The sequence below is a fragment of the Mobula birostris genome, chromosome 12 (genome assembly GCF_030028105.1).
Source record: "Mobula birostris isolate sMobBir1 chromosome 12, sMobBir1.hap1, whole genome shotgun sequence".
NCBI classification, from domain to species: domain Eukaryota; kingdom Metazoa; phylum Chordata; class Chondrichthyes; order Myliobatiformes; family Myliobatidae; genus Mobula; species Mobula birostris.
The window spans coordinates 53,386,437-53,414,357 of NC_092381.1; the positions used below are offsets into that span (position 1 = coordinate 53,386,437).

Here is a 27,921-nt window from a genome sequence, read left to right on the forward strand (position 1 = left end):
GAAAAGCACCTTGATCTAACCAGCCTCACTCACACTCATCTACATTTATTTGCACTCCACTTTCTGGTCTTGAGTGGTGTTAATATGCTTACTCAATGATAAATCAATAGTGTGTTACGAATTGTTACAAAGGAAAATCCAACAACTGAAATATTTCACATGGATAATTTTTTGCAATGTTAGAGGCATTTTTTTGTCATTGACATTCAGCCTTAAATGCCAGTGGAAGGAATGTCAAGGTCTCTGCATTCCCTCTCACATGGTGAGGGATTACATCAAATCTGGTCATTAGTTAAAATATCCTCAATCCTTTGGAAATAGTCACATACACATTCACAGAGATTCTGCCCAGATTCATCTGCAAAGTAGTTGGTGAAAATACAGATGACTAAATAGTTAATGAACCAAAGAACCAAACAAATAAACAGAGTGATTGATTAGTTAAAGGAGTGAAAAGGGAGGTATTAAAGCTGTGACACTGATTTACTACTGGCTGAGATAAAATGACACAGATTAACATCAAATGTTTAGTACACTTGCTAGGAATGTTTGAATGGAACACAGATCAATCTTTCATTCGCACTGAAAATATTTGTGCTTTTTTTGTTATATTTCCTATGTTCTATTCCTTTTTCCAATGTTGTTCAAATGTAGTAAGACAAAATTTCCCCCCAAATATTTTTATGCTAAACATTAACAGACCTAAGAATAAATAAATGGATCAATTAAGCAAATATGTTCTGTTCATCAGCTTCTTTGGTCAATGATTAATAGGACATTCAGGGTGACAAGCAAGTCCACTGTCTGAAGACTGGCTCCCATATTCAGATATGTATTAAGGTACTTCAGTCATTTGTATTGGGAACCTTACCTTGAAGTTAAAGTTGCTCTATACCAAGAGAACAGATGAAATCGGTATAACTAGTCAATCATCTCTAATTATTGGCTAGGAATTCCCTGACAGCAGCACATGAGTCCTCCAGGTACACACTTAGCTGGAGTGGATCTTCCAGCAGTGATTGTGTCCAAATTGGTCAACGTCACCTTGCACAGTACAGAGCCCTCAAGCCATTATGGCAAGACCCATCCACAGGAATGCCTTGGCAGAAACTATCAGCAAACATTCAAAATACTCAGAAACTATTAGAAATTAGTCATAATCACAAAAATAAAGTTTAAACATTGAAAAATACCACAAAATGCCAGATTAATTTGAAAATTCAAGTTTATTAAAACAAATAAAAGTTAATTGCTACTTAATTTGTTTACTTGCAGATTTCCCCCTTCATGCAAATGAATGATGTCATAGAACAAGCACCATAGTAACCTGGCACATAGTCCCCACTCAGATTTCTTGGTTTAGTTGCTGGAAAACTGCAGGAAATTAACGGTTTGCTTTTGAACTTTAAGAGGAATCCAACATCATAGCTCAGCCAGAAACTCTGTGCTGAGAAGCTGTGGTCTTCTATGCTCACTGCCCATTACACCACTGGTGTTTAGGATAGGAATGAAGGTCCTCCATCTCTGTTTGTCCTTGGTCATTTGGTGTTCATCTTAGTAGTGTTCAACACTTTCTTCATATGCCAGTAGCTTCTTGGTTTTTACTACCGGCAGCCATGTAAGTCCCGGGTGGAGACTGATATAGGATTCTTCATTGCTGTTTCCATAACATTTCATGGGAAATGGATCAGCAAAAATGAAATGGAAGAACAGATTCAATGGGCCAAATGACCTAAATCTGCTCCTCTGTCTTATGGTTTAACAGTTTTGTTTAACAGTTTTGTTTGACCAGTCAGAGTTGTTAGCTCTGAGATGAACCCCTGAACCTGGAAGATTGGTGGACCACTCTTAGTCTGGTCTCTACCCTTTAGCCTAGTTGGTATTGGTGACCCTACCAACAGCCAAAGCATAAATCCCTGTCTCCAGCCAACATAGCTCTTCAGATCATTGAGGGATGCGAGCCTTCAAACCACAACAAGGTTATGGTCCTCTTGGAGGTTTGGTCTGCTATGTTCGTGTGGAAGTTCATATGCTCCTGACAACTTATGGAGTGAATTGAATAAATGCTGACATTTCTATGAATTTTCCCAGTATTATTTTCAATTAAAGAACCACCAATCAGAGATATTACAATCAGCAAAGATTAACTTTACCAAGCTAAGCAGGAAGAACACTGCACTAGCAATTGTCTCAGGCTGAAAACAGTGTCACAAGCATTGAGGTAGTGAAACTTGGTTATCTACTCAACCAGACTGGAAGTTATGTATGAAAGCTCCACTTTTGATTCCTAAATAAGCTGTATACTTCTATTTCACATCCGTGGATTTTCAGGGTGACCAAAGGAAACCCTACAAAGACACAAGTTAAGACATATGTGAAGAAAACAACCAGGAGCCTGGAAGATCAGGCCCCTCACTGATCTTAAAGGAACAAAAACCTCCATTAAATTGTTACTTGCTTTGAAGAAAGAATTATTTCTTCTAAAATGGAGTACTTGCTTTTAAGAACTAAGTGTGCCGGAAGTTTCAGTAATATTTGAGTAATATTGTAAATATGTTGTTTGGTTAAGCATTCTTTGTTGTTTGCATAGTTCATTGCGGGTTATATGTAAAAGCACATGAATGACATACATTATTGCATCACTACATTATATGTGTGCAGCTCACTAAAGTAAAAAAATTAAACTAGAGTATACATGTTTATCTCTGGGCTCGCCTTCTTTTGATTAGTTTTGGAGTTACAAAACATAATAGTAGTGATGAGTACTTCTTAAAATGAACCTGAGATGACTACCTGCATGTTGAAATTCAGCAAGACTGTTACTGTTATGACAGGGGCTCACATATATCAGACCAATGCAGCTTTTAAGATGAAACTTGCAACAAGGTAGAACACATACAAAGAGACAAAATATAAATGGACTGCACGGGGAAGAGAAAAAGTTAAAAAGTCAAGGTGCAATTTTGAAAAGAGCACTAATCTTCATGCTGTTGATGAAAAAGTCTGATAATGATGAGAGTGAATCAGGACCGCATAGACTTGAGATTTGCCATACGAAAATTACCAGGAGACAATAATACGGCTTACACCAGAAGGAATGGCAAGTTAATTAAAATGAAATTGGACACAGGCCTAGCTGTTTCAGTCATTCCAAAAATGAGATTGAGTGGCATTTCAGAGATACTGAACTGAAGCCGGCAGATATCCAACTAAGAACTTATACTGGAGCAAAGAAATCTCCAGTGGGAATGACGCTGGTTAACTGTGAAACATAACAACCAACAAGCCACAATGGCCTCGTATGTGGTGAAAAAGCATTGTGGGGCCATGAGTGGCTGAGACAACTAGAATTTGATTGGAGATCCATCCACCATTTGCATGGCACATCCCTTGCAACAGAATCAACTGAAAGTGAATTAAGAAAGGTACTGAATGATGCCACGGTAGTGTTCAAGGATGGCATTGGAAAACACAAACATGTCAAAGATAAAATAGTGTTAAATGAAAATGCCACACCTAATTTTATAAAGCCTGTCCGGTTCCTTATTCCATCCATGATTAAGTAGCCAGTGAGCTAGATCACATGGAGGCTCTTGGGAAACTGAAAGATCTGAAGGTACTTAAGTCACCTGGACAAGATGATATACAAACCAGGGTTCTGAACAAGGTAGCTGAAGAGATTGCGGAGGCACTAATGATGTTTCATTAGATTCTAGAATGGTTCTGGAAGACTGGATGGTATCATTCTAACATGGATAAAGCAGTAGCTGATCAGCAGCAGGCTAAAGGCCAATTTATACTTGTGTGTCAAATCAATGCCATAGGTATGGCATAGCCGCATATCCTACACTGTAGCCTGATGTGCACCTCCCCAAAAATGTAACTACGCGTCATTGCGACGCAGACCACAACAACTGCGATTGGTCCGCTTGGTAGCATCGCATTTCCTTCTACGCTGCAATAGCTTCCCATTGGGTGACTCAAGGGCAGGGAAGGAGCTCTGGCTGCAATACTTTCCAGAAAGCTTTACAGATCTCCGAAATTATGGAAGACCCTGTGCTTGACACCAGTTTGTAGCTAGCTGCTACAGCCTGTTGACTTCCACCTGAAGCTAAAACTCAAATGGTGATTGCCAGTCTCTGAGTATACTGTGCATACATTGATGCAAAATAAATGGTTGGAGACCATGAACCAAATCGTCAAATCTACCTGCCAACATCCGAAAATATTTGAAATGCATTTCCTCATCCATGTCTCTCAGTGGCCGGACAAGCACAGAAAATTCATCCTTGATCTCTTTGTCTGACCAACATGTTATTGCATTTGTTACATTGATATCTAGGAGGGCCATTTTGTTGAAGTGGAAGGATACATCGGCTCCTATTTTGTCACAGTGGTTCTCTCAAGTGATGCTATGTCTTAGTTTGGAGAAAATTAGAAGTCGAACTTTTGAACCTATGTTTGATTTTGAGAAAAGATGGGGTTCATTTGCTCGTTACTATCATTTGAGTTAATTGATAGATTTCCTCCACGATCTAACTGTAAATTTTTGGTACATTTTTTTTCTTGCTGGTGGTTTGATGTTTATCTTTAGAAGCTTTTTGTATGACACATGGCTCCGGGGTTAGTAGGGTTTTTTTTTTCCCTTTTTTTTGTCACCAAAATTTTTTCAATTTTTAAAACAATGTTTTTTTTCTTGAGACATTGTAAGTGTTGCCTACTTCGATGTACTCTTGTTATTTTTAGATAATAATAATAAAAAGATTTGAAAAGAAAAAAAAAGGAAAATTCACCCTCCTTCAGTTTCAGTCACCATTGTTAGAAATTTGAGTTTCTTCATGTTGAGTTTCAACACGAAGAAACTCAGTGGCATAGAAACCCCACCACCAACTAGCGTTTTGGCGGTGAATTGCAGAGTGACGCAGTCACACCAACACACATGTATAAATGTTCACAACAGCATAGTCCACTTGCATAAGCTACAGCGTAAGCTAGTACGCACAAGTATATATCAGCGTTAAGAGTGGGAATAAAGGAAACGTTTTCTGATTGGCTGCCCGTGACCAGCGGCATTCCACAGGGGTCTGTGTGGGGACCAGTTCTTTTTATGTTATATGTCAGTGATAAGGGTATTGGAATTAATGGCTTTGTTGCAAAGGTTTGCAGATGATACAAAGATATGTGGAGGAGCAGGTAGTTTTGAGGAAATAGGGAAGCTACAGAAGAACTTACAGATTTGGAGAATGGGCAAAGAAGTGGCAGATGGAATACAGTGTCAGGAAGTGTATGATCATGCACTTTGATAGAAGGAAAGGAAAAGGTTGACTATTTTCTAAATGGAGAGAAAATACAAAAATCTGAAGCACAAAGGAATTTGGGAGTCCTTCTGCAGGGTCCTCTAAAGGTTAATTTGCAGGTTGAGTCCGTGGTGAGGAAGGCAAATGCGATGTTAATATTCACTTCAAGAGGACTAGGAAATAAAAACAAGATTGTCATGTTGAAACTTTATAATGCACTGGCGAGGCATCACTTGGAGTACTGTGAGCAGTTTTGAGCCTTTATTTCAGAAAGAATGTGCTGAAACTGGAGAAGGTTCAAAGGAGATTCACAAAAATGATTCCAGGATTAAGCAGCTTGTCATATGAAGAGTGTTTGATGGCTCTGGGCCTGTATTCGCTGGAAGTTAGAAGAATGAGGGGTGAGCTCATTAAAACCTATTGAATAGTGAAAGGCATTGAAAGAGTGGATGCGGAGAAGATGTTTCCTCTGGTGGGAGTGTCTAAGATCAGAGGACACAGTCTCAAAATAGAGGGGTATCCTTTTAGGACAGAGATGAGGAGAAATTTCATTAGCTAGAGAGTGGAGAATCTGTGGGATTCATTGCCACAGGCAGCTATGGAGGCCAAGTCTTTATGTTCAGTATATTTAAAGCAGAGATTGTTAGATTCTTGATTGGACACAGCATGAAGGGATATAGGGGAAAGGCGGGAGACTGAGTCTGACAGGAAAAATGGATGAACCATGATGAAAAGCCAGAGCAGACTTGATGGGCCAAATGGCCTACATCTTGCTCCTATATCTTACTGTCTTACTCTATATACAGTATTTATGACTAGAGAGCAATACATTACATATTTGAGTTGAGATGCATTCTACATTGAGTTGGAGCTTATAGCTAAGCAGAGAGGAGTGTTTTGTGTTTAATATTCCAGTAATATTGTTTGATTAAGCATTCTTTGTTGTTCACATAGTTCAAAATATGTATATGTAAAAGTATGTGAATGACATACATCATTACACCACTGTCACATGTGCACAGCTCAGTAAAGTGAAAAAGGAAACTAGAGTACACATGTTTATCCCCAAGATCCCTGCGTTTTGTTTCAATTAGTTTTGGAGTTATAAAGCATAACAGTAAATACTTTGTAAATAATAGGGCATCAAGTTATCAACAATACCAGAGGACACTTGAATGAAGTAAAATCAGGATAGAGGCAACATTTCTGAAAGTAGCTTCATGTAAAAGTAAGGAATTTGAGACAGGCTTCCTTCTCTTGTTCACTGTTCACCATACCTTTCTCATTAAAAATTCATAATCTATTTTTTCGCTGTGTGACTGCTCAGATGGTCCTTTTTACATGATGATTTAGTGACACAACAAGACTTCAGGAGGTCCTACCACTGAACCAGAGAATGCACTATTCACTATGACTCAAAGAAATATACAGCAGCTTTAGCAAAAATTAACACTGGCTGATAAAACAAACATTAAAACTAAGATACTGTCATGTCTCAGATTTTCTGGAATTCTTATTAATTTGAAATCCTTCACACTGTTTTGGCTTGCTTTATATTGAACAGATTAGGAAATCAAAATATAAGATTATTATATGTTGGTTTGCATTAAATCAGTATAAGGTCAATGGAGGTTTGTTTTTTTGTTACGTCTGCAATTCCTTTTCTCAGACTAGTTTCAGCTCTGTCTTGATTAAGCCTTTCCTAGTCCGTAGTATGAACTAGTACTCTACCCAAATAATAGGTTACACTTGTTAAATGGTGTTCATACCAGGTGTCATTCAGCATTAATCATAGTTATTTTTTCTTGCCAATGTTACTTAAAAATATTTTATGTGTCAGGATTGGAAATATCCAAAGGTGTGTCACCTTGTGTTGTATTTTGCTGTAAAAGAAGCATAGCAATGCTATCGACATTTTTGTCCAGATCTCACACTCAGTGCAGTCTAGTTTTAATACAGTCAGTATAGTGGATTCTTCCATAAATATTTTATTCAAAGGATACAGTATTTTTATTTGTTGGCATATTTGTTTTCTACTGAAGGATGGTGTTTGAGTGGTTTAATATTTTTAAATTATGGTCTCAGGCAGTAAATTGGCTTTGGCAATGTTGGCTAAAGATTGGCAAAGTTGGTTTCCATTTTCCACCCATGTCAAACACCTTCCCCATCCTTATGAGATGGCATGAGTGAAGATATTCTTACTTATTAGAATGCCCTCCCAATAGTTATTGCCAGGTTCAAACACAAGCACTATTTGGTTTAAGTTGTGGAAGAATTGTATGAATTTCTGGACTGTACACTGTACTAATACACTCTCAGAAGAGAAACTTAAAAATGAATCATTATTCCTAGCTTTCTTTTTCTAACTATTGTAGTATATATGTAAATTCTAAAATAGTGTTTTGAGTGCATGCTTTGTACTATACAGAGCAATAAAATATTTCAAATTACTTTCAATTTTTAGGAAATTAATGAAAATCTTTAAAAAATGGAGTACCTCTTCAAACTTAAATTAAATTGTTACCAAGTTATACATGTTACCAAGACCTCTAAAGACCTTGTATTTTAAAGCAAAGGCAGATATTGGATCACATTACACTCTTTGTTTTTGTTAGATATCATGTTATCATCAGTGAGTAAGCATGGTATAAACTGTGGCATCTGTAGACTATGCCAAGTCTGGCAGGATTCACAAGCTACTTTTATGATAATGATCTATGAGATTTTATATCAATGCACTTCTGGACTGTGTACATGTGTAAATGTTAAATGCCATAAGCTTCTACCAGAAGAGAAGGGCAACAGATGTCAGCTGGTGTCAGGTATCTGTAAACAGCAAAAGCACAAGGGGCTTCTGTTCTTTCGGTCTTTTGAAAAACATCACACTCCAATATCCCTTTCAGCTTTTTTTAAAGAGATAATCCTTCTTCTGACAGGTCATAACTATCCAAAATACTATAACATCTTGTTTTTTTTGTAATATTTTCAAAATGCTTCCTTTTTAATACTGTACTTTTCTTTCCTTTGCAGTGTCAACCATTACTTAATTGTATAGTTGTACATCAGGCACTTGTGCTAAGTATTTGCTGTGTCACTGCCTGCTGGGTTATGTACTCAAATAACTCGAGCTGGCTAGACTTAGAGGCTTCCCTTTGGGGAAATATTGAGTCCAACTGGCACCTGGTTGCAATGTTGCAATTAGAAATTTAATGTGGATGAAACTGCAAAATAAGCCGTCACATTGAACTCCCATTTTATGGTACAGTTCACAAGAACACACGGGTCCACAGGGCATTCCTTTGTCACAACCCTCATTACTAACCATTAAGAAGAAACAATGAGGATGGCAAGTAACATCGTTCACTTTTAGAATGTCCTGTGGTCAGCAATGAAAATCAAGCTGTTAACAGCTGATCATTAGTTGGACATTCAATAGTTGTGTATATGATGCAGATAGACCCAGCAATAGGAATACTTTCAACATGAAACAAACAACAAATTTTTCTCATAAAACCATACCTGAATAGATTTAAAGTCCCCTGAGGCATAGGCTCCCAGAATAGCAGCACCCACTAAAACTGACTCCACCTCCTCAGCAAGGACGATTGGCATACCTAAGTAAGATATTTTGATATCTGTGTTATGTGCAATACAGAACAAGAGTACAGTTTAAGAAACTGTGTCCTATATTAATCCTCAACACAATTATATTTGCATTTTTACCTTAATTTATTCATAATTAGCTCAAAATCTCTTTGTTATTTAACAACCTAATGAGAAAAGATTGCATTGCCCTTTTATTCCAACACTTTGCCTCCTGTCATTCAGGCAATCTTCTATCCATGCTAGTATCTTTCTTATAATACCATGGTCACTTATCTTGTTAAGCAGCCTCATGTGCAGCACCTTGTCAAAGGCCTTCTGAAAATCCAAGTAAATAACATCCACTGCGACTGTAACTTTGTACTCTATCTTTGGAGCACACAAAGGAAATTACCAGTATTAACATAGACATGTAAAAGTCAAGAACTTTTGCCAGTTAGAAGAGGAAATTCCAGTAGTTCCATGCAGAACTCTTCAGATTTCCCCATAAAATCCAGCCAATATTATTGTAATCCATTTGAATTTAAGTGCTGATCAAGGTGTTAATTCTACCACTGCTGTTTTCAAATGTTGAACTCTTATGTACTGAGTGCCTAGCAGATGAGAAATCTATAAAAATAGAAGCAAAGCAAATGAAAAGTCAGTGTAAATATAACTGTATTCAAGCATGTGAGTAAAAGCACTCACAATTCGGCAGTATATCAAGTGAACCAATACAAACTAAGTTATTTAAAAAAATTCTATGTCAATCATCCACAGCAGGGCAATGGGGATACAACATAACAGCCTGTAAATCGAACCTAAATATGTGCTTTTTTAAAATCATAAAATTTGCTTGGTGCATGTCTTTAATTCACTTCTGGTTGCAGTCCTACACAGTGTGAAAATGGACAGAGCACACCCAGTCTCAATCCACTCTTGCAGAAAGTATAATTTCTGCCGCATTATTTGCACAAATTATGACATCATTTATGTGAGAGCAACCATTTCTGCCTTTTTGGCAGAAATTGGAGCAAAATTGTGCAATCTACAACTTGTGCTGTAAATTCCCAATGAAACAAGGAGAAAACCAAATAGGAAGTTTAAAAGTAGACTTTATTAACTGGGACACTGCTGTTCTGGAGTGAAAAACAAACTGCTGGAGGAACTCAGCAGGTCAAGCAGTATCTGTGGAGGCAGAGGGATGTTTGATGTTTCAGGTTGTAGCCGTACGTCAGGACCTTCTCTCTGCTTCCATGGTTGCTGTCTGAACAGATGAGTTCCTCCAGGAGGTTTTTATTGCTCCAGACCGCCATATCTTCAGTGTCTTGCTTTTCCACTGCTGTTTTGGTCTATGCATCTGCCTGACTGAATTGGGAACATTAGACCAGAAGACTGATGATCTCAGAGCTAGGGTGCTTAATCAGAGGGACATTAGAACGGCGTGTGCCCTTTGTTTCACGGAATCCTTGTTAACTCCTTCTGTACCGGATGCAGCAATTGGGATCGATGGGTTTACTATACACCGTCAGGATAGACAATAGGTGCAAGAGTAGGCCATTCGGCCCTTCGAGCCAGCACCGCCATTCACGGTGATCATGGCTGATCATCACAATCAGTACCCTGTTCCTGCCTTCTCCCCATATCCCTCGACTCTGCTATCTTTAAGAGCTCTATCTAACTCTTTCTTGAAAGAATCCAGAGAATTGGCCTCCACTGCCTTCTGAGGCAGAGCATTCCACAGATCCACAAGCCTCTGTGTGAAAAAGTTTTTCCTCAACTGCGTTCTAAATGGTCTACCCCTTATTCTTAAACTGTGGCCTCTGGTTCAGGATAGATCTATAGATTCTCTCAAAAGCAGAAGTGGAAGAGTATGCCTCATGATCAACTCTTCTTGGTGCACTAATATATCAGTGCCGCCCAATTCTGCTGCCAGACCTGGAATATCTAGCAGTTAAGTGCCGTTCTTTTCACCTATGTACCTATGTAGTGGTATACATTCCACCTCAGGCCAATGTCAATCAGGCTTCAGAGGATCTGAGCAACGGGATCAACATACATGAAATAGCGCACTCTAACGTCTACACCATTGTTCTGGGGGATTTTAACCAGGCCAGTCTGAAAAAAAATCACTAGGCAATTACCATCAACAGATCACTTGCAATACTAGAGGAAACAACACACTGGACCATTGTTACACCACCATCAAGAATACCAACCACGCTATTCCATGCCCTCACTTCGGGAAGTCTGATTACCTGACTGTACTTCTACTCCCTGAGTATAGGCAGAGACTGAAGACTGTAGCACCAGCAGTGAGGACCAAGAAGGTTTGGACAAGGGAAGCACAGAAGTGCCTACAGGACTGCTTTGAATCAGTGGGCTGGACTGTATTCAGGGATTCATCTTTGAATCTGAATGAGTATGCTGCAGTTGTTACCGACTTCATTAAAACCTGTGTGGATGAGTGTGTGCCTACAAAGACTAACTTTACATTCCCAAACCAAAAGCCATGGATGAACCAGGAGGTACGTCGTCCGCTGAAGACTAGATCTGTGGCATTCAAGTCTGGCAACTCAGGCCTGTACCAGAAAACCAGGTATGATTTGTGTAGGGCTATTTCAAGGGTGAAGAGACAATGTCGAACGAGTTCAGAGATGACATTGGATGTACAACAATTCTGGCATGGTCTGCAAGACATTACTTCTTACAAAGCGAAACCCAATAGCATAAATGACAGCAATGCTTCACTACCAGATGAATTCAACGCCTTCTATGCCTGCTTTGAAAGAGAGAATATAACTACAGCTGTGAAGATCCCTTGCTACACCTGATAACCCTGTGATCTCTGTCTCAGAGGCTGATGTTAGGCTGTCTTTAAAGAGAGTGAACGCTTGCAAGCAATGTTCCCTCTAATTTTTAGTAGTCAGTGTGTGCAAAAATCTTTTGTGCAAATTTTTTTCCAGTGACAAAAGTATGTGCGCACTGAATGCACACATGGGACAGTTTATGTAGGTTTACAAAATATTTGACATAAAACTGCACAGAATAACAACAAAATAACATACATATTTAAGTCACACACACAAAAAATGCTGGTGAACACAGCAGGCCAGGCAGCATCTATAGGAAGAGGTACAGTCGACGTTTTGGGCTGGGACCCTTCATCAGGACTAACTGAAAGAAGCGATAGGAAAAGATTTGAAAGTGGGAGGGGGAGGGGGAGATCTGAAATGATAGGAGAAGACAGGAGGGGGAGGGATGGAGCTAAGAGCTGGAAAGTTGATTGACAAAAGGGATACGAGGCTGGAGAAGGGAGAGGATCATGGGACGGGAGGCCCAGGGAGAAAGAAAAGGGGAGGGGGGGAAGCCCAGAGGATGGGCAAGGAGTATAGTGAGAGGGACAGAGGGAGAAAAAAAAGAGAGAAAAAGGGGAAAGAAAAAAATCATAATGATGAAAATAATAAATAAATAAATAAATAAAGGGATGGGGGTACGAAGGGGAGGGGGGCATTAACGGAAGTTAAACAAGTCAATGTTCATGCCATCAGGTTGGAGCTATTTAATTTTTATCATATTTAAGTCACTCAGTTAATTTTTCTCTCTCCTGTCTTTGGCATTTACTCATTCTTCGTAAGCTCTATCTCGACTAATAGAACTCCTATCCCATTGATAGCTTTTGATTCTTATTAACATATCCAAATGACATTCACCTAAACGGTTTCTCAACTTGTTTTTGAGTTGATTTGTTTGGCTAAAACCTCGTTCACAGTCCGCACTAGACACAAGAAAGGTTCCCCCAATGTCCATCAACTGTGCAAGGTTGCAAAACTGTTCATTTTGAAGCACAAATGCCACCATTTGAGCAAAGTTTGAAATCGATTTGGATTTAATTTTTTCTTGCACGGAAAATTTGAAATCATTAAACTGTCTAACTATTACAATATCTTCAGCTAGAAAATCATGATATTTTAGACATAAGGCACTAACTTGCTCATCGCCAAATGTAAAGTCACAATCTGCAATTGTGGAGAAATCAAAAGCTGACAATTCTTGTACCTCAACTTTGATCTCCTCTGAGTTTGATCGTTTTCGCTCTCGCTCACCTGCACTCAACCGTAACATGCGTAGCACTCCTGTAATGGGTAATGACGGATTCGGTTGCTTGAGCTTTTGTACACCATCCAAATGTGATTTACTTGCCAAATGACGCTTCAAAAAGTCAAGTTTCCAAATATCATCCCACTTCTTTCCACTAGCAAATTCTCCAACAACTTTCGCATCACAACAATACAAACAGATAACTCCAGTTTCCAAATCATACCTAAATATTTCTGGTAGCTGAACGTTCATGACCTCATGAGCTTTCGGTGTAACAGTTTCTACTATTTTGTTAAGCCATTCAACTTTAAACAAATTTGCAGTTCTTTTGGGCTTCACGCCCTTCACTTCTTTTGAATTCGACATAGTGAATCAATATTTTTTCCAATAAAAACTTAGTAAGCTATCTACGGGATTTGAAACAGATCTTGGTAAACTTTACGATATGAATACTGTCCGCCAAACATGGCTGCGACTGTGATGCAGCTGTACAAACTGGAACAGGATAGGTGAGGTGACGTAAATTAGTGACGTGCATTGTGGTATTTGAAAAACCGACTAACTAGTTAACAGAAACAGTTAGCTAAAAGATTATTATTATTAAGTATAATTATTAACTACTACATTATTTTAGGTAACTAACCTTTTGTACACACATTGATTTCCTTTGTGTGCTGGTTGAAAAACGTGTGCGCGCGCACACATGCGCACAGCTTAGAGGGAACTATGCTCGCAAGGCAGAAGGTCTTGATGGAATACCTGGCAAGGCTCCGAAAACCTGTGCCAACCAACTGGCAGGAGTATTCAGGGACAACTTCAACCTCTCACTGCCACGGGTGAAAGTTCCCACTTGTTTCAAAAAGGCAACAATTATACCAGTGCCTAAGAAGAATAATGTGAGCTGCCTTAATGACTATAGCCTGGTAGGACTCACATCAACAGTGATGAAATACTTTGAGTGTCATAAGGTGGATGTTGAAGGCAGACCCAAATGCAAGACACAGGCACTGAAGTACTGGGAACTGGACTGGACTAGAGTTAGGGATGGGACTGGACACAGACTAAACAGCTGGGACAGGAACACAGACTTGGGTTAGGACTTTGGCTAGGAAAGCGGGACCAGGACAAGGAACTGGGAACTAGGAGCCTGGGCTTGGACTCCGAGCCAGAGACTGGATGAGTACCCAGAACCTGGGTCTTAACTTGGGCTTTGGACCCCAGAGCTAGGCAAGGATAGGTTTCTTCAAGGCTCGGATTCTTCAAGGCTTGCCTGGGCAGGACAAGGTACTCTTTCTTGGAACGCAGGGCCGGGCCCCTTCCTTGGACGCCAGGCCAGGATGCTTATTAGGATGCGGGACCAAGATGACTGCCGAGGTAAACCACAGAGGAAACCGTCAGGGATTCAGATGAAGAGCGGAAGGGAACAGTCCAGCCCCAGGCTAACAGCAAAGACGACCTGTCTTACCCAACAGAGGCAAGGACAGGAAGGGACAGATCCAACTGCAGGGTAACGGCAAGGACAGCCTGACTTACCTCACGGAAGCAAAAACAGGAAGGGACAGATCCAACCACAGGGAAACAGCAAAGACAGCCTGACTTACCCAATGGAGGTAAGGACAGGAAGGGACAGATCCAACTGCAGGGTAACGGAAAGGACAGCCTGACTTACTCCACGGAGGCAAGGACAGGAAGGGAGCTCAATCCGGGGTGGCTCTGAGTCTCAGGGCAGCCAGCAACCTTGGCTGGCTACGGAAATAGCCAAATCCATATCTAGCTCAGAGTGGCAGACAGCCACTCAGCTGGCCCCAGAAACAGCCGAATCCGTACCACGAAGACTGTTCTGACTAGAGTCAACAAGGCTCCATGAAGCAGTGGTCCTCCAACCAGGCCTAGAGAATGGCTGCTCTAGCCTTCCACCAGCAGGTTGCTCCAAGAGTATACTGACAAGATGAACCAGCAACCACACTTGACCCCAGGGCCACTTATATTCCCAGCTCCAAGACAAGAATCATGTGCATATGATTAAGCCCAACTGAAGCAAGGGACAGCCAGAAGATCTGGAGTCTGGAGTCCATGGACCAGACTGTGAACTGGAATGCGGACTTCATGGACCGGACCATGACATTGAGTGGTTGGTCATGGCTAGACTGAACTCCTGCCTCAGCAAGGACCTGGACCCATTGCAATTTGCCTATCGCCACAATAGGTTAACGGCAGATGAAATCTCAATGGCTCTTCACACGGCTTTAGACCACCTGGACAACACAAACACCTATGTCAGGATGCTGTTCATCGACTATAGCTCAACATTTAATACCATCATTCCCACAATCCTGATTGAGAAGTTGCAGAACCTGGGCATCTGTACCTCCCTCTGCAATTGGATCCTCAATTTCCTAACCGGAAATCCACAATCTGTGTGGATTGGTGATAACATCTCCTCCTCGCTGACGATCAACACTGGCGCACCTCAGGGGTGTGTGCTTAGCCCACTGCTCTACTCTCTCTATACCCATGACTGTGTGGCTAGGCATAGCTCAAATACCATCTATAAATTTGCTGACGATACAACCATTGTTGGTAGAATCTCAGATGGTGACGAGAGGGCCTACAGGAGTGAGATATACCAACTAGTGGAGTGGTGCCACAGCAACAACCTGGCACTCAATGTCAGTAAGACGAAAGAGCTGATTGTGGACATCAGGAAGGTTAAGATGAAGGAACACATACCAATCCTCATAGAGGGCTCAGAAGTGGAGAGAGTGAGCAGCTTCAAGTTCCTGGGTGTCAAGATCTCTGAGGATCTAACCTTGTCCCAACATATTAATACAGTTATAAAGAAGGCAAGACAGTGACTATGTTTCATTAGGAGTTTGAAGAAATTTGGTATGTCAACAAATACATTCAAAAACTTCCATAGATGTACAGTGGAGAGCATTCTGACAGGCTGTGTCACTGTCTGGTATGGGGGGGTGGGGTTGCTACTGCACAGGACTGAAAGAAGCTGCAAAGGGTTGTCAATTTATTCGGCTCCATCTTGGGTACTAGACTACAAAGTACCTAGGACATCTTCAAGGAGCGGTGTCTCAGAAAGGCAATGTCCATTAGTAAGGACCTCCAGCACCCAGGGCATGCCCTTTTCTCACTGTTACCATCAGGCAGGAGGTACAGAAGCCTGAAGGCACACACTCAGTGATTCAGGAACAGCGTCATCCCCTCTGCCATCTGATTCCTAAATGGAAATTGAACCCGTGAACACTACCAGATTGTGGTCTTCCGTTTAGCAAGTCGAGAATCCAATTGCAGAGCCCATGTTCTGTAACTTCTCAATCAGGATTATGGGAATGGTGGTATTAAATGCTGAGCTATAATCGATGAACAGCATCCCTACATAATTGTTTCTATTGTCCAGGGTGGTCTGAGGCTATGTGAAGAGCCATTGAAACTGCATCTGCCGTTGGTCTATTGTGGCAATAAGCAAATCGCAATGGGTCCAGGTCCTTGGTGAGGCAAGAATTCAGTCTAGTCATAATTAACCTCTCAAAGCATTTCATCACTGTAGATGTGAGTGCTACTGGGCAAAAGTCATTATGGCAGCTCACATTATTTTTCTTTGGCACTGGTATAATTGTTGCCTTTTTGAAGCAAGTGGGTACTTTTGCCCATAGCAGTGGGAGATTGAAAATGTCCTTGAATACTCCAGCCAGTTGGTTGGCACAGGTTTTCAGAGCCTTATCAGGTACTCCATTGGGACCTTATGCCTTGCTAGGGTTCACTCTCTTTAAAGACAGCCGAACATCATCCTCTGAGACAGAAATCATAGGTCATCAGGTGAAGCAGGGATTTTTACAGCTGTAGTTGTGTTCTCCCTTTCAAAGAGGGCATAGAAGGTATTGAGTTTATCTAGTAGTAAAGCTTCGCTGCCATTCATGCTATTGGGTTTCGCTTTGTAGGAAGTAATGTCTCGCAAACCCTGCCACAGTTGCCGTGCGTTCGATGTCACTTCCAATCTCATTCGAAATTGTCTCTTTGCCCTTGAAATAGCCCTTCACAAATCATACCTTGTCCGTACCTTCTTGGTCCTCACTACTGGTGCTGCAGTCATCAATCTGTGCCTACACTCAGGGAGTAGAAGTATAGCCAGGTGATCAGACTTCCCGAAGTGAGAGCATGGAATAGCACAGTAGATATTCTTGATGGTGGTGTAACAGTGGTCCAGTGTGTTGTTTCTTCTGGTATTGCAAGTGACCTGTTGACGGTAATTACTTAGTGATTTTTTTCAGACTAGCCTGGTTAAAATCTCCCAAAACAATGGTGTAGGTGTTAGGGTGCGCTGTTTTGTGCATGCTGATCCCATTGCTCAGATCATCTAAAGCCTGATTAACATTGGCCTGAGGTGGAATGTATATCGCTACCAAAATGATCCCAGAAATCTCTTGTGGTAGGTAAAATGATGGCACTTAATTGCCAGATATTCCAGGTCTGATGAGCAGAATTGGGACAGCACTGATATATTTGTGCACCAAGAAGAGTTGATCACGAGGCATACTCCTCCACCTCTGCTTTTGAGAGGCTCTATAGACCTATCCTGATGGTGTATAGTGAACCCATCAATCCAAATCGCTGTATCCAGTACAGAAAGGGTTAACCAAAATTCCCTGAAACGAAGTACACACTCGGTCTATTTGATGTAATTCATGAATATTTAACTTTTTGGTACAAGCCAGAACTTTCAGCGGTACTCATTCCTTAAAACAGAACACACATTGGCTGACGTACTGTAGTTCATGAAGCTGATAGGTCTGAGGGTAGATAGATCATCTGGACCAGATGGAATACACCCAAGGGTTCTGAAAGAGATGGTGGAACAGATTGTGGAGGCATTAATAATGATCTTTCAAGAATCACTAGATTTTGGCAAGGTTCTGGAGGACTGGAAAACTGAAAATGTCACTCCACTCTTCAAGAAGAAAGGGAGGCAGAAGAAAGGAAACTATAGGCCAGTTATCCTGACCTTAATGGGTGGAAAAATGTTGGAATCGATTATTAAGGATGAAATTTTAGGGTATTTGGAGGCACGTGATAAACTAGGCCAAAGTCAGCATGGTTTCCTTTAGGGAAAATCTTGCCTGACAAACTTGTTGGAATTCTTTGAGGAAATAACAAGCAGGATAGACAAAGGAGAATTCGTAGATGTTCTATAGTTGGGTTTTCAGAAGGCATTTGACAAGATGCTGCATATGAGGCTGCTTAACAAGATAAGAGCCCATGGTATTACAGAAACGATACTAGCATTGATCGAGGATTGGTTGATTGGCAGGAAGCAAACAGTGGGAATGAAGGGAGCCTTTTCTGGTTGGCTGGTAATGACTAAAGATTTTCTAAAGGGTTTAGTGTTGGGCCTTCTTTTTTATGTTATATGTCAATGATCTGGATGATGGTTTTATGGCCGGATGATACAAAGATAGTTGTAGAGGCAGGTCATATTGAGGAAGCAGGGGGGCTGCAGAAGGACTTGGGTAGACGAGGAGGATGGGCAAATAAGTGACAGATGGAATACTGTGTTGGTAAGTGTATGGTCATGCACTTCGGTAGAAGGGACAAAAGCATAGCCTATTTCAAAAAGGGCAGAAAATTCAAAGATTTGAGGCACAAAGGGACTTGGGAGTCCTCGTGAAGAATTCCCTACAGGTTAACTTGCTGTTTGAGTTGGTGGTGAGGAAGGCAAACACAATGTTGGCATTCATTTTGTGAGGAATAGAATGTAAAAGCAAGTATATACTGCTGAGGCTTTATAAGGCACTGGAAAGGCCTCACTTGGACTATTGTATTCTGCTTCAGACTCCTTACTTAAGAAAGGATGTGCTGACATTGGAGAGGGTTCAGAGGAAGTTTTCACGAGAATGATTCCGTGAATGAAAGGGTTATCATATGAGGAGTGTTCGATGGCTTTTGGCCTGTACTTGCTGGAATTTAGAAGAATGAAGAGTGGTGGGAGGGATCTCATTGAAACCTATTGAATGTTGAAAGGCTCAAATAGAGTAGATGTGGAGAGGATGTTTCCTATAGTGAGGGAGTCTACAAATAGAGCACACAGCCTCAGTATTGAGGGACGTCACTTAGAATGGAGATATTAAAGAACTCCTTTGTTCAGAGGGCTTGTAATCTGTGGACTTCGTTGCCACAAGTGGCTGTGGAGTCTAACTCATTGGTTGTATTTAAAGAAGAGGTTGCTAGATTCTTGATTTGTCAGGGCATTGAAGGTCATGGGGAGAAGGGAAGGTTATGGGTTGAGAGGGAATATGGATCTGTCAAGAGGAAATGACAGAGCAGACTTGATGGGTTGAATAGTCTAATTCTGCTCCAATCTCTTACGGTCTTCCGATTTTGTTTATTTTATACATTCATAGCGACATTAACATTTACTCTTCATCAACTGTTGCTTAGTTATGAGCAGTCTTATTTCGGCCTTTGCAAAGCAAGCATTTTGCCAACAATTTCTATCACGTCAACAAAAACAAACAATCTGCATTTATGCAGTGGCTTTAGGTATAAAAATAAATGTGGTTGGCAGAAATCATCAAGTTGTAGAAGAAGATGGGAGGATGATTAAAAGTGACACATTTCTCTGTGTGTTTTGATGTATAAATTGGAATTTTGGATTGTGAATCTTAAAAATAGAATTGAAGGAATTGATTCAGAGAACAATATTTAAGACAGTGAGAAATGAAGCTTGGTTAGTTGGGCCTTGGAGAATGAAAGCTCTGATGCCAATGCTGTGATAAAAGCAAGGAAAATGTATAAAGTGCCAGGGCTTATAAGGCACAATAAAGCTACAGAGAAAGACTTGGTGTTGTGATCTTACAGGGAATAAAACCACTAAGGTAACTGAGGAAATGAGTATTTCCACTCTAAAGCAATGGAATGAGTAAGGATCAGAGTGATGGGCCAATTAGACAAACTGCAGACGAATGGTAACAGGCCACCAGTGACATTGTAAATGACAAAGTGATAAATAAAATTTTTAATAAGTGAGAAATTAAAATAAGGGCTAAACTACAGAAATATAAATAAGCAATACAGTGAAATATAATTGCAAAGCAAAATACTGCAGCTGCTGGAAATCTGAAATTAAAAAGTATAAAATAATGGAACTACTCACAAATTAGCAAGAATCTGTGGAGAATGAAACAACGGTAATACTTCAGGTCTCAAAACTTAATTCATCCTTTTTCTAATTTTGCCTTATGATGTAAAGCCATCAACCAAATATATAATGGCTTCTCCCTTCATAGACTTGCTGACTATTTGCAGCATTTCTATTTTTATTTCAAATTTGCAGACTCCGCAATTATTCACTTTTCAATAATGTCTGATCTGCTGACACAACATTAACCATCTGAATTTTTCCATGAGTCTTACTCACATTAACTTCTTTTCCTCTGAGGTTGCAGCACTCTGCCTACCCAAAATCAACTCCAATGTTATGATCAAACCTCCGAGTAAAGGACATCCAACTCACTGAGTTCTTGCTTTTCCATTTCTACAAACCATTTTCTTTTTCAACTACAGCCAGAGTGTAACTTTTATTCCTGCCACCAGGGACTCAAACAGTCTCCATATTACGTTATTGTTTTGTTTCTGAGCTTCCCTCATTCATATCACTCTGTAATTCCTACAGAATAACAAACCAGATAGCACTGAAAATAATTGTGAGTTGTGCCATCTGGAAACCCTTGATCTCCTACGACGAGTAGTGTATTTGTTCTCTCTAATTCATGCCTTTCTATGTAACTTAAAAATGCATTTTTCAGTAGTTTTTCTTTTCCTGATGAAGGGACATTTTTCTGAAAAGTTAACCTATTACTTTCTCCATTGGCCCGTTCAATATTTGGAGTATTTTACACTTTATTAAAAGTTTTGTCTGTAATTTAGGTTTAAGTTTATGAGAATATAAGTAGGCCGTTTTGCCCAAGAACCTGCTCCATTACCGAACAAAATTCTCTACATCAATTTCACCTTCCTGTCTGATCCCGTTTTACTACTATTATTTCTGAGTCAAAGAAATTCTATTGATCCCTGTCTTGAATGTACTCAGTGACTTTGCATCCAAGACACACTATGATAGAGAGTTTCAAAGACTTATAATTCTCCAAACAACCAGTTTCTTCTCACCCCAATCCTAAAGGGCAATCCCTTTATCCCAGGATTACAGTTATGAGCTCCAGATTGTCCACATCCCAGCACATATCCTGCTCATCTCTCTCAGGATCTTTTATGGTCATTGCTCTTTCTTTTAAACTTGAGTGTATATTGATTAGTCTTTCTCTCTTCACTTCATGATACAATCCAATCATCACAGGATTCTACAGACTTTCTAATTGTGTTCTTTCTTGTATAATTTATGTTTAATTTACATTTTTCTTACAAATGCTGTGTCTCTAATGTAATGTACCTGTGATGCCACTGCAAGTAAGTTTTTCACCTTTGCTTTCATGTTGTTGTTGTTGTTGTTGTTCCTTTCCACACCTTGCGGTGCACTGGATGGCAACCTTCCCGTTTTATTTGCATTTTTGTCTTTCGTTACGCGGCTGAGTTGCTAGCTTGACTTTCAACCCAGCACAGAGGGAAAGTGTGCAAGGAGCCGGTCAGATTTGAACCTTGGGCCACTCACCTCAAAGTCCGGTTCAGATGCCACTACACCACTAGCCAGCTGATTTACTTTCATGTATCAAGAAACATGTCTTTGTCTTTGACTCTAAGGCAATTTATACTTCTTCTGACATAGAGACTGAAAAGACCATAATAAGACCATAATACATAGGAGCAGAATTAGGCCATTTGGCCCATCAAGTGTTCTCCAGCATTCAGTCATGGCTGATCCTTTTCTCCCTTCCCCAAGTTCACTGCTCGGCCTTCTCCGCATAACCTTTGATGTTGTGTCCAATCAAGAACCTATCAATCTCTGCCTTAAACATACCCAACGACCTGGCCTCCACAGCTGCCTGTGGTAACAAAATCCACAAAGTCACCACCCTTCTGACTAAAGAAGTTTCTCCCCATCTCTGTTTTAAATAGGTGTCCCTCTATGTTGAGGCTGTGCCCTCTTGTCTTAGACTCCCCTACCCTGGGAAACATTCTTTCCACATCTACTCTGTCTAGGCCTTTCAACGTTTGAAAGGTTTCAATGAGATATCCACACATCCTTCCAAATTCCAGTGAGTACAGACTCAGAGCCATCAAATGTTCCTCGTATGATAAACCTTTCATTCCTGGAATCATCCTGGTGAACCTCCTCTGAACCCTCTCCAATGCTAGCACATCTCTTCTAAGAGGGACCCAAAACCGTTCACAATACTCAAGGTGAGGCCTCACCAGTGCTTTATAAAGCCTCAGCATCACATCCCTTCTTTTGTATTCAAGACCTCTTGAAATGAATGCTAACATTGCATTTGCTTTCCTCACCACTGACTAAACCTGCAAGTTAACCTTTAGGGTGTTCTGCATATGGACTCCCAAGTCCCTTTGCATCTCAGATTTATGGATTTTCTCCCTGTTTAGAAAATAGCCTGCATATTTATTTCTACCACCAAAGTACATGCCCATGCATTTTAAAACACTGTATTTCATTTGCCACTTTCTTGCCAATTCTACTAATCTGTCTAAGTCCTTCTGCAACCTACCTGCTTCCTCCACCAATCTTTATATTATCAGCAAACTTGGCAATAAAGTCACCTACTCCATCATCTAAATCATTGATATACAGCATAAAAAGAGGCAGTCCCAACACTGACCTCTGCGGAACACCACTACTCACTGGCAGCCAACCAGAAAAGGATCCTTTTATTCCCACTCGCTGCCTCCTACCAATCAGCCAATGCTCTAACCATGTTTGTAAATTTCCTGTAATACCATGGGCTCTTAACTTGGTAAGCAGCTTCACATGTGGCACCTAGCCAAAGGCCTTCTAAAAGTCCAAATATACAACATCCACTGCATCCCCTTTATCTTGTAATTTCCTCAAAGAATTCCAACAGATTCTTCAGGCAAGATTTTCCCTGAAGGAAGCCATGCTGACTTTCTCTTATCTTGTCCTGTGTCGCCAGGTACTCCATCACCTCATCCTTAACAATTGACTCCAACATCTTCCCAACCACTCAGGTCAAGTTAACTAGTCTATAATTTCCTTTCTGCTGCCTTCCTCCTTTCTTAAAGAATGGAGTGACATTTGCAATTTTTCAGTCCTCTGGCACCATGCCAGAGTCCAATGATTTTTGAAAGATCATTGTTAATGCCTCCACAATCTCTACTGCTACCTCTTTCAGAACCTTAGGGTGTAGTTCATCTGGCCTGGATGACTTAAGTACCCTTCGAACTTTCAGCTTTTTGAACACCTTTCTCTCTTGTAACAGTAACTGCACTCACTTCTCTTCCTTTACATATTACAACATCAATCACACTGCTCGTGTCTTTCATAGTGAAGACTGATGCAAAATACTCATTTAGTTCATTTGCCATCTCCTTTTCCTCGTTATTAAATTTCTCCTGCCTCATTTTCTAGCGGTCCTATATCCACTCATCCCTCTTTTATTTTTTGCATGAAAAAGCTTTTACTATCCACTTGGATATTGTTTGCTAGCTTGCTTTCATATTTCATCTCTTCCCTTCTAATGGTTCTTTTAGTTGCTCTCAGTAGATTTTTAAAAGCTTCCCAATCCTCCATTTCCCACTAATTTTTGCTTTGTTATATGCCCTCCCTTTTGGTCCCTGTGGTCCATATTCCTGCTTCTGTTGGAAGGCCTGTACATAACTCCCATCAGTTTTACCCTTGCAGTTTCTGAACTCAACCCACAAGAATTATGTCACATCCTTCTAACGATTTGATGCCATTCTTTACCAGCAGAGCCATGCCAGCCCCTCTGCCTACCTTCCTATCCCTCTGATACAAAGTTACAAAGTGTAACCTTGGACATTCAGCTCCCAACCGTAACCATCCTTCAGCCACGATTCAATGATGGCCACAACATCATACCTGACAACCTGTAATAGTGCAACATGACCATCCACCTCATTTCTTATACTTCGTGCATTCACATATAACACTTCGAGTACTCCATTTCTTACCCTTTTTTGATTCTGCATCCCTAATGCACTGATACTCACGCTGCTGGCCGCAATTTTGTCCTATCATCTGCCTACCCTTCCTGACAGTCTGTCTGCATGCTATCTTTGCTTTTTTACCATCTGTCCTATCCTGAGTTCCTTCAATCTGGTTCCCATTCCCCTACCAAATTAGTTTAAACCCTCCCCAACTGTTCTAGCAAACCTGCCCATGAGAATATTGGTCCCCCTCAGGTTCCTGTGCAACCTGTCACTTTTGTACAAGTCATACCTCTCCCAGAAGAGATCCCAATGATCCAAGAACATGAAATCCTGCCCCCTGCAACAGCTTCTCAGCCATGCATTACAGTAATCTGCCAAATCATCCTGTTTCTATCCTCACTTGTATGTGGCACAAGTAGCAATCCTGAAATTACTACCCTGGAGGTCCTGCTTTTGAGCTTTCTGCCTGGCTCTCTATGTTCTCTCTTCAGGACCTCATTGCTTTTCCTTCCTACGCCATTGTACCAATATGGATCAAGACATCTGACTGTTCTCCCTCCCTCTCTAAAATGCTGTGGAGGCAATCCGCAATGTTCCTGACCGTGGCACCTGGGAGGTAACATACCAGCTGGGTGTCCCGTTCAAGTCACTACTGCTCCCCTCATCTCCCTTGTTCCCTTCTGCACCACAGACCCATGCTCAGTGCCAGTAACCTGGTCTCCATGGCATTCCCCTGGGAGGTCATCCCCCACAATAGTATCCAAAATGGTATAGTTATTTTTGAGGGGAATGGCCATTGGGGTGCTCTGCATTAACTGCCTATTCACATTTCAATTTCATGACAGTCACGCAGCTACTCGCCTCCTGCAACTTCAGGGTGACTACTTCCCTGTAACTCTTATCAATTATCTCTTCACTCTCCCATATGAGCTGAAGCTTGTCCAGCACCAGATCCCTACCACGGTCTTCAAGGAGCTGCAGCTGGATGCACTTCATGTAGATGTAGTTCCCTTGGAGTCCCTGGGTCTCCCAGGACTGCAACATCCGACATTGAAAAACACACAATGGCCACTTACTACACTAAGTACAGCAAGAGAGACAGAGAAAGGGAAACTTAACAGAAACTTACCCAGAGCCAATGCCTCTTTCGAGCCAAAGCCTCCTTTGAGCTAAAGCCTGACACTCCTACTGTGAAAAGGTCGCAGTATTCTAGTTGTCTTACTGAAGCAATAAATAAATACTTAAGAAATCCTTACACTTTGACTCCAAACCCCTTGCTTCTGGATTTCCTCTTGTTGTTGCTAAGATTTTGCAAGTGTTTGGCATTTTCTAGTGACTTTTCATGTGGCAATGATGAGGCAGATGATGATAGACTATTTGCTGATATCACAGCAGTTGCTTAAACTAGCTGCTTACCATGTGGGTACATTAGCAGACACTGCTTCTGGAATATAGGTGATTATGAAAATAAACAAAGGGCAAATAGAACATGTCGTAATTCTTGGGTGTCTAAAATGAAAAAGAAAATGAACTATAAGGATGTTGAAGCCAGCAGGAAGAAGTAGGAGGTGACTTATTACACAATCTGTGGCTTGTAAGTCAGCAGTATATGTGTGGGCAGAGGTGGGGTGGGATGTGAGAAATACTGTCATCCATTACAGATTCAATCCAAAGGATGGAGACAGCATTAGTAACAGCCATACCTATCATAACCAGCACAGTAACTTCCTCACTGTTGAGATGTACAAGTGTAAATGTCCTCACTAGTTACCTCCTGCTGCCTTCAGTTGTGCAGGGAACTGCACTGCTGAGAGACGTACAATCTGTTTGGGTGATGCTGTTGTCATGGTAGGAAAATTGGCAATATGTACAACCTGTGTGATGTGGGTGTCCGCCTTCCAAAGTGCGAAGCTGCGTAGCACCGAAATGCTAAGTATCATTTGGGACTGATGGAATGTCGGCAGCTGAGTGCTGGGAATGTGGTGAACTGAACTATGGCTGAAGCTAGTAATGTAACAAGTGTGCTACGGTTCTTAAAGATGTATTATAACCATTTGCAAAAGGTTGTTGCACCTTGCAGAATTACATTGTCTTCAAGACTTGTATCCTGGTGTGACTCATATGCTGTCTGTTACCACTGCATTTTGAGCCTGACTCTGGAGGAGCTCTTGATCTCATGGGAAAGGATGAAAGCTCCCCTGCTTTTCACCTCTTCCACCCTGGCCTCTAGCGGTGCATCTGAAAAAATTGGAACCCCACCTTATCCCAGTTGTGCCACACTTCATATTTACTCAGGTCACAACAGCAGGCTCCTGCTCCAAGCACAATGGTTTAAGAGATGCAAGCAAGCTTTAATAATTGTGCAACTTCTTTAACTGGAAGATATTGGTAGCTTGCTGATACAGTATAAACAGCTAACAAGCAGTGTGTTTAGTGTTGGCTGGATATTCAAATTATTGATCTGCCCTGCTGCATACATTATAATCAATGGGGGAAGGGGTGGTGGGCTGTTAATTACTCTTTGCTGTCTTTTTTTTGAGACTTTCAGATTTAACTTCCATCAACTTTGAAATCCAGAATCATTTTTACTTCATTCACTGATTCCATCTCCAGCTTATATCAAGCTCTCAGGTTCAGATAATTCACAATTTTGATATCCAATTTGAGTTTGAACTTCAACTTCATATGTTCATTCTCACAAGCAACACTATCTTCTATGTCAGTAAATTTACTTGCCTCAGCCTGACCTGTTAACCCTATAAAAACATTGGCTTCTAGTCCCTCTGTGATTTAAATGAAAATTTCTCAGCTTCTTTGCTCCTGTTTTTCTTCAATATTCCCCAATCCTATTGCTCTTCCTGAAGTCTCCTTTCTTGCGGATATGTTCCAAGCAGCTCTGTCTCACCATCTCAGTCTTGTCTTTTGAGCTGCTATTCCTAATATTCTCCTTTCTCCTAGCATCTATTTTTGTGTGGGAGCATCCATGTTTCTGTGAAACAGGTTGCCATCTAAATGTGAATTTTTGATGCAGTAAGACCCAATTTCCAACAGTGTTTCAAAAATCCTGGTTACCAAATAACTGTTCAACCATCACAAGAGGACACATTTTCTAAATTTCCCTCCACCAACAAGAAAATCTGCAGATGCTGGAAATTTGAGCAACACACACAAAATGCTGGAGAAACTCAGCAGGCCAGGCAGCATCAATGGAAAAGAGTACAGTTGACGTAGCAGGCCGAAGCCTTTCGGCAGGACGTTTTCCCTAGCAGTTTTGGTATATTTCCTGTTTGAAACAACTTTTACCCCTCTGTCATGTAGCATTCATTGAGAGACAAACTAGAACCTGGGCTTTAGCCAAAGAATGTTGCATGGTACACAAATGTAGAATCAGGCTCAGAATCAGGTTTATTATCACCACCATCACCGGTGGTGAAATTTGTGAACTTAGCAGCAGCAGTTCATTACAACACATGATAAAGTAGAACGAACAAGTAAATAAATAAATAAATAAAGTGCAGAAGTATATTGAATAGATTAAAAATGGTGCAAAACATAAATAATATATATATAACAAATGTGGGTTCAATGTCCATTTACGAATCATATGGCAGAGGGGAAGAAGTTGTTCCTGCATCACTGAGTGTGTGCCTTCAGGCTTCTGTACCTCCTACCTGACAGTAACAATGAGAAGAGGACATGCCCTGAGTGATGGGAGTCCTTAATAATGGACGTCACCTTTCTGAGGCACTGCTCCTTGAAGATGTTTTGAGTACTACGGAGACTGGTGCCCAAGATGGAGCTGACTAATTTTACGACTTTCTGTAGCTTCTCTCAGTCC

At 40.8% G+C, this 27,921-nt stretch overlaps 1 protein-coding gene across 16 annotated transcripts in view; it reads right to left on the bottom strand.

Annotated features, from left to right (window-relative positions):
* fggy (FGGY carbohydrate kinase domain containing) overlaps positions 1-27,921 on the bottom strand; it is a 346,341-nt gene that overhangs the window by 22,772 nt on the left and 295,648 nt on the right. For 8 of the 16 annotated variants that reach the window (XR_011888007.1, XR_011888000.1, XR_011888001.1 and 5 more), the window contains one exon: positions 8,817-8,911. The exons of 4 other annotated variants lie outside the window; for them this stretch is intronic. Coding sequence is in view for 4 of the 12 variants with exons in the window: in XM_072273800.1 (XP_072129901.1) it covers positions 8,817-8,911 (95 nt within the window). In the remaining 8 variants the exon portion in view is untranslated. Of the gene's footprint in view, positions 1-2,127; positions 2,349-8,816; positions 8,912-9,203; positions 9,270-27,921 lie in introns of those variants that run through there. 4 more of the 16 variants (XR_011888002.1, XR_011888005.1, XM_072273801.1 and 1 more) reach the window with 3 other exon arrangements.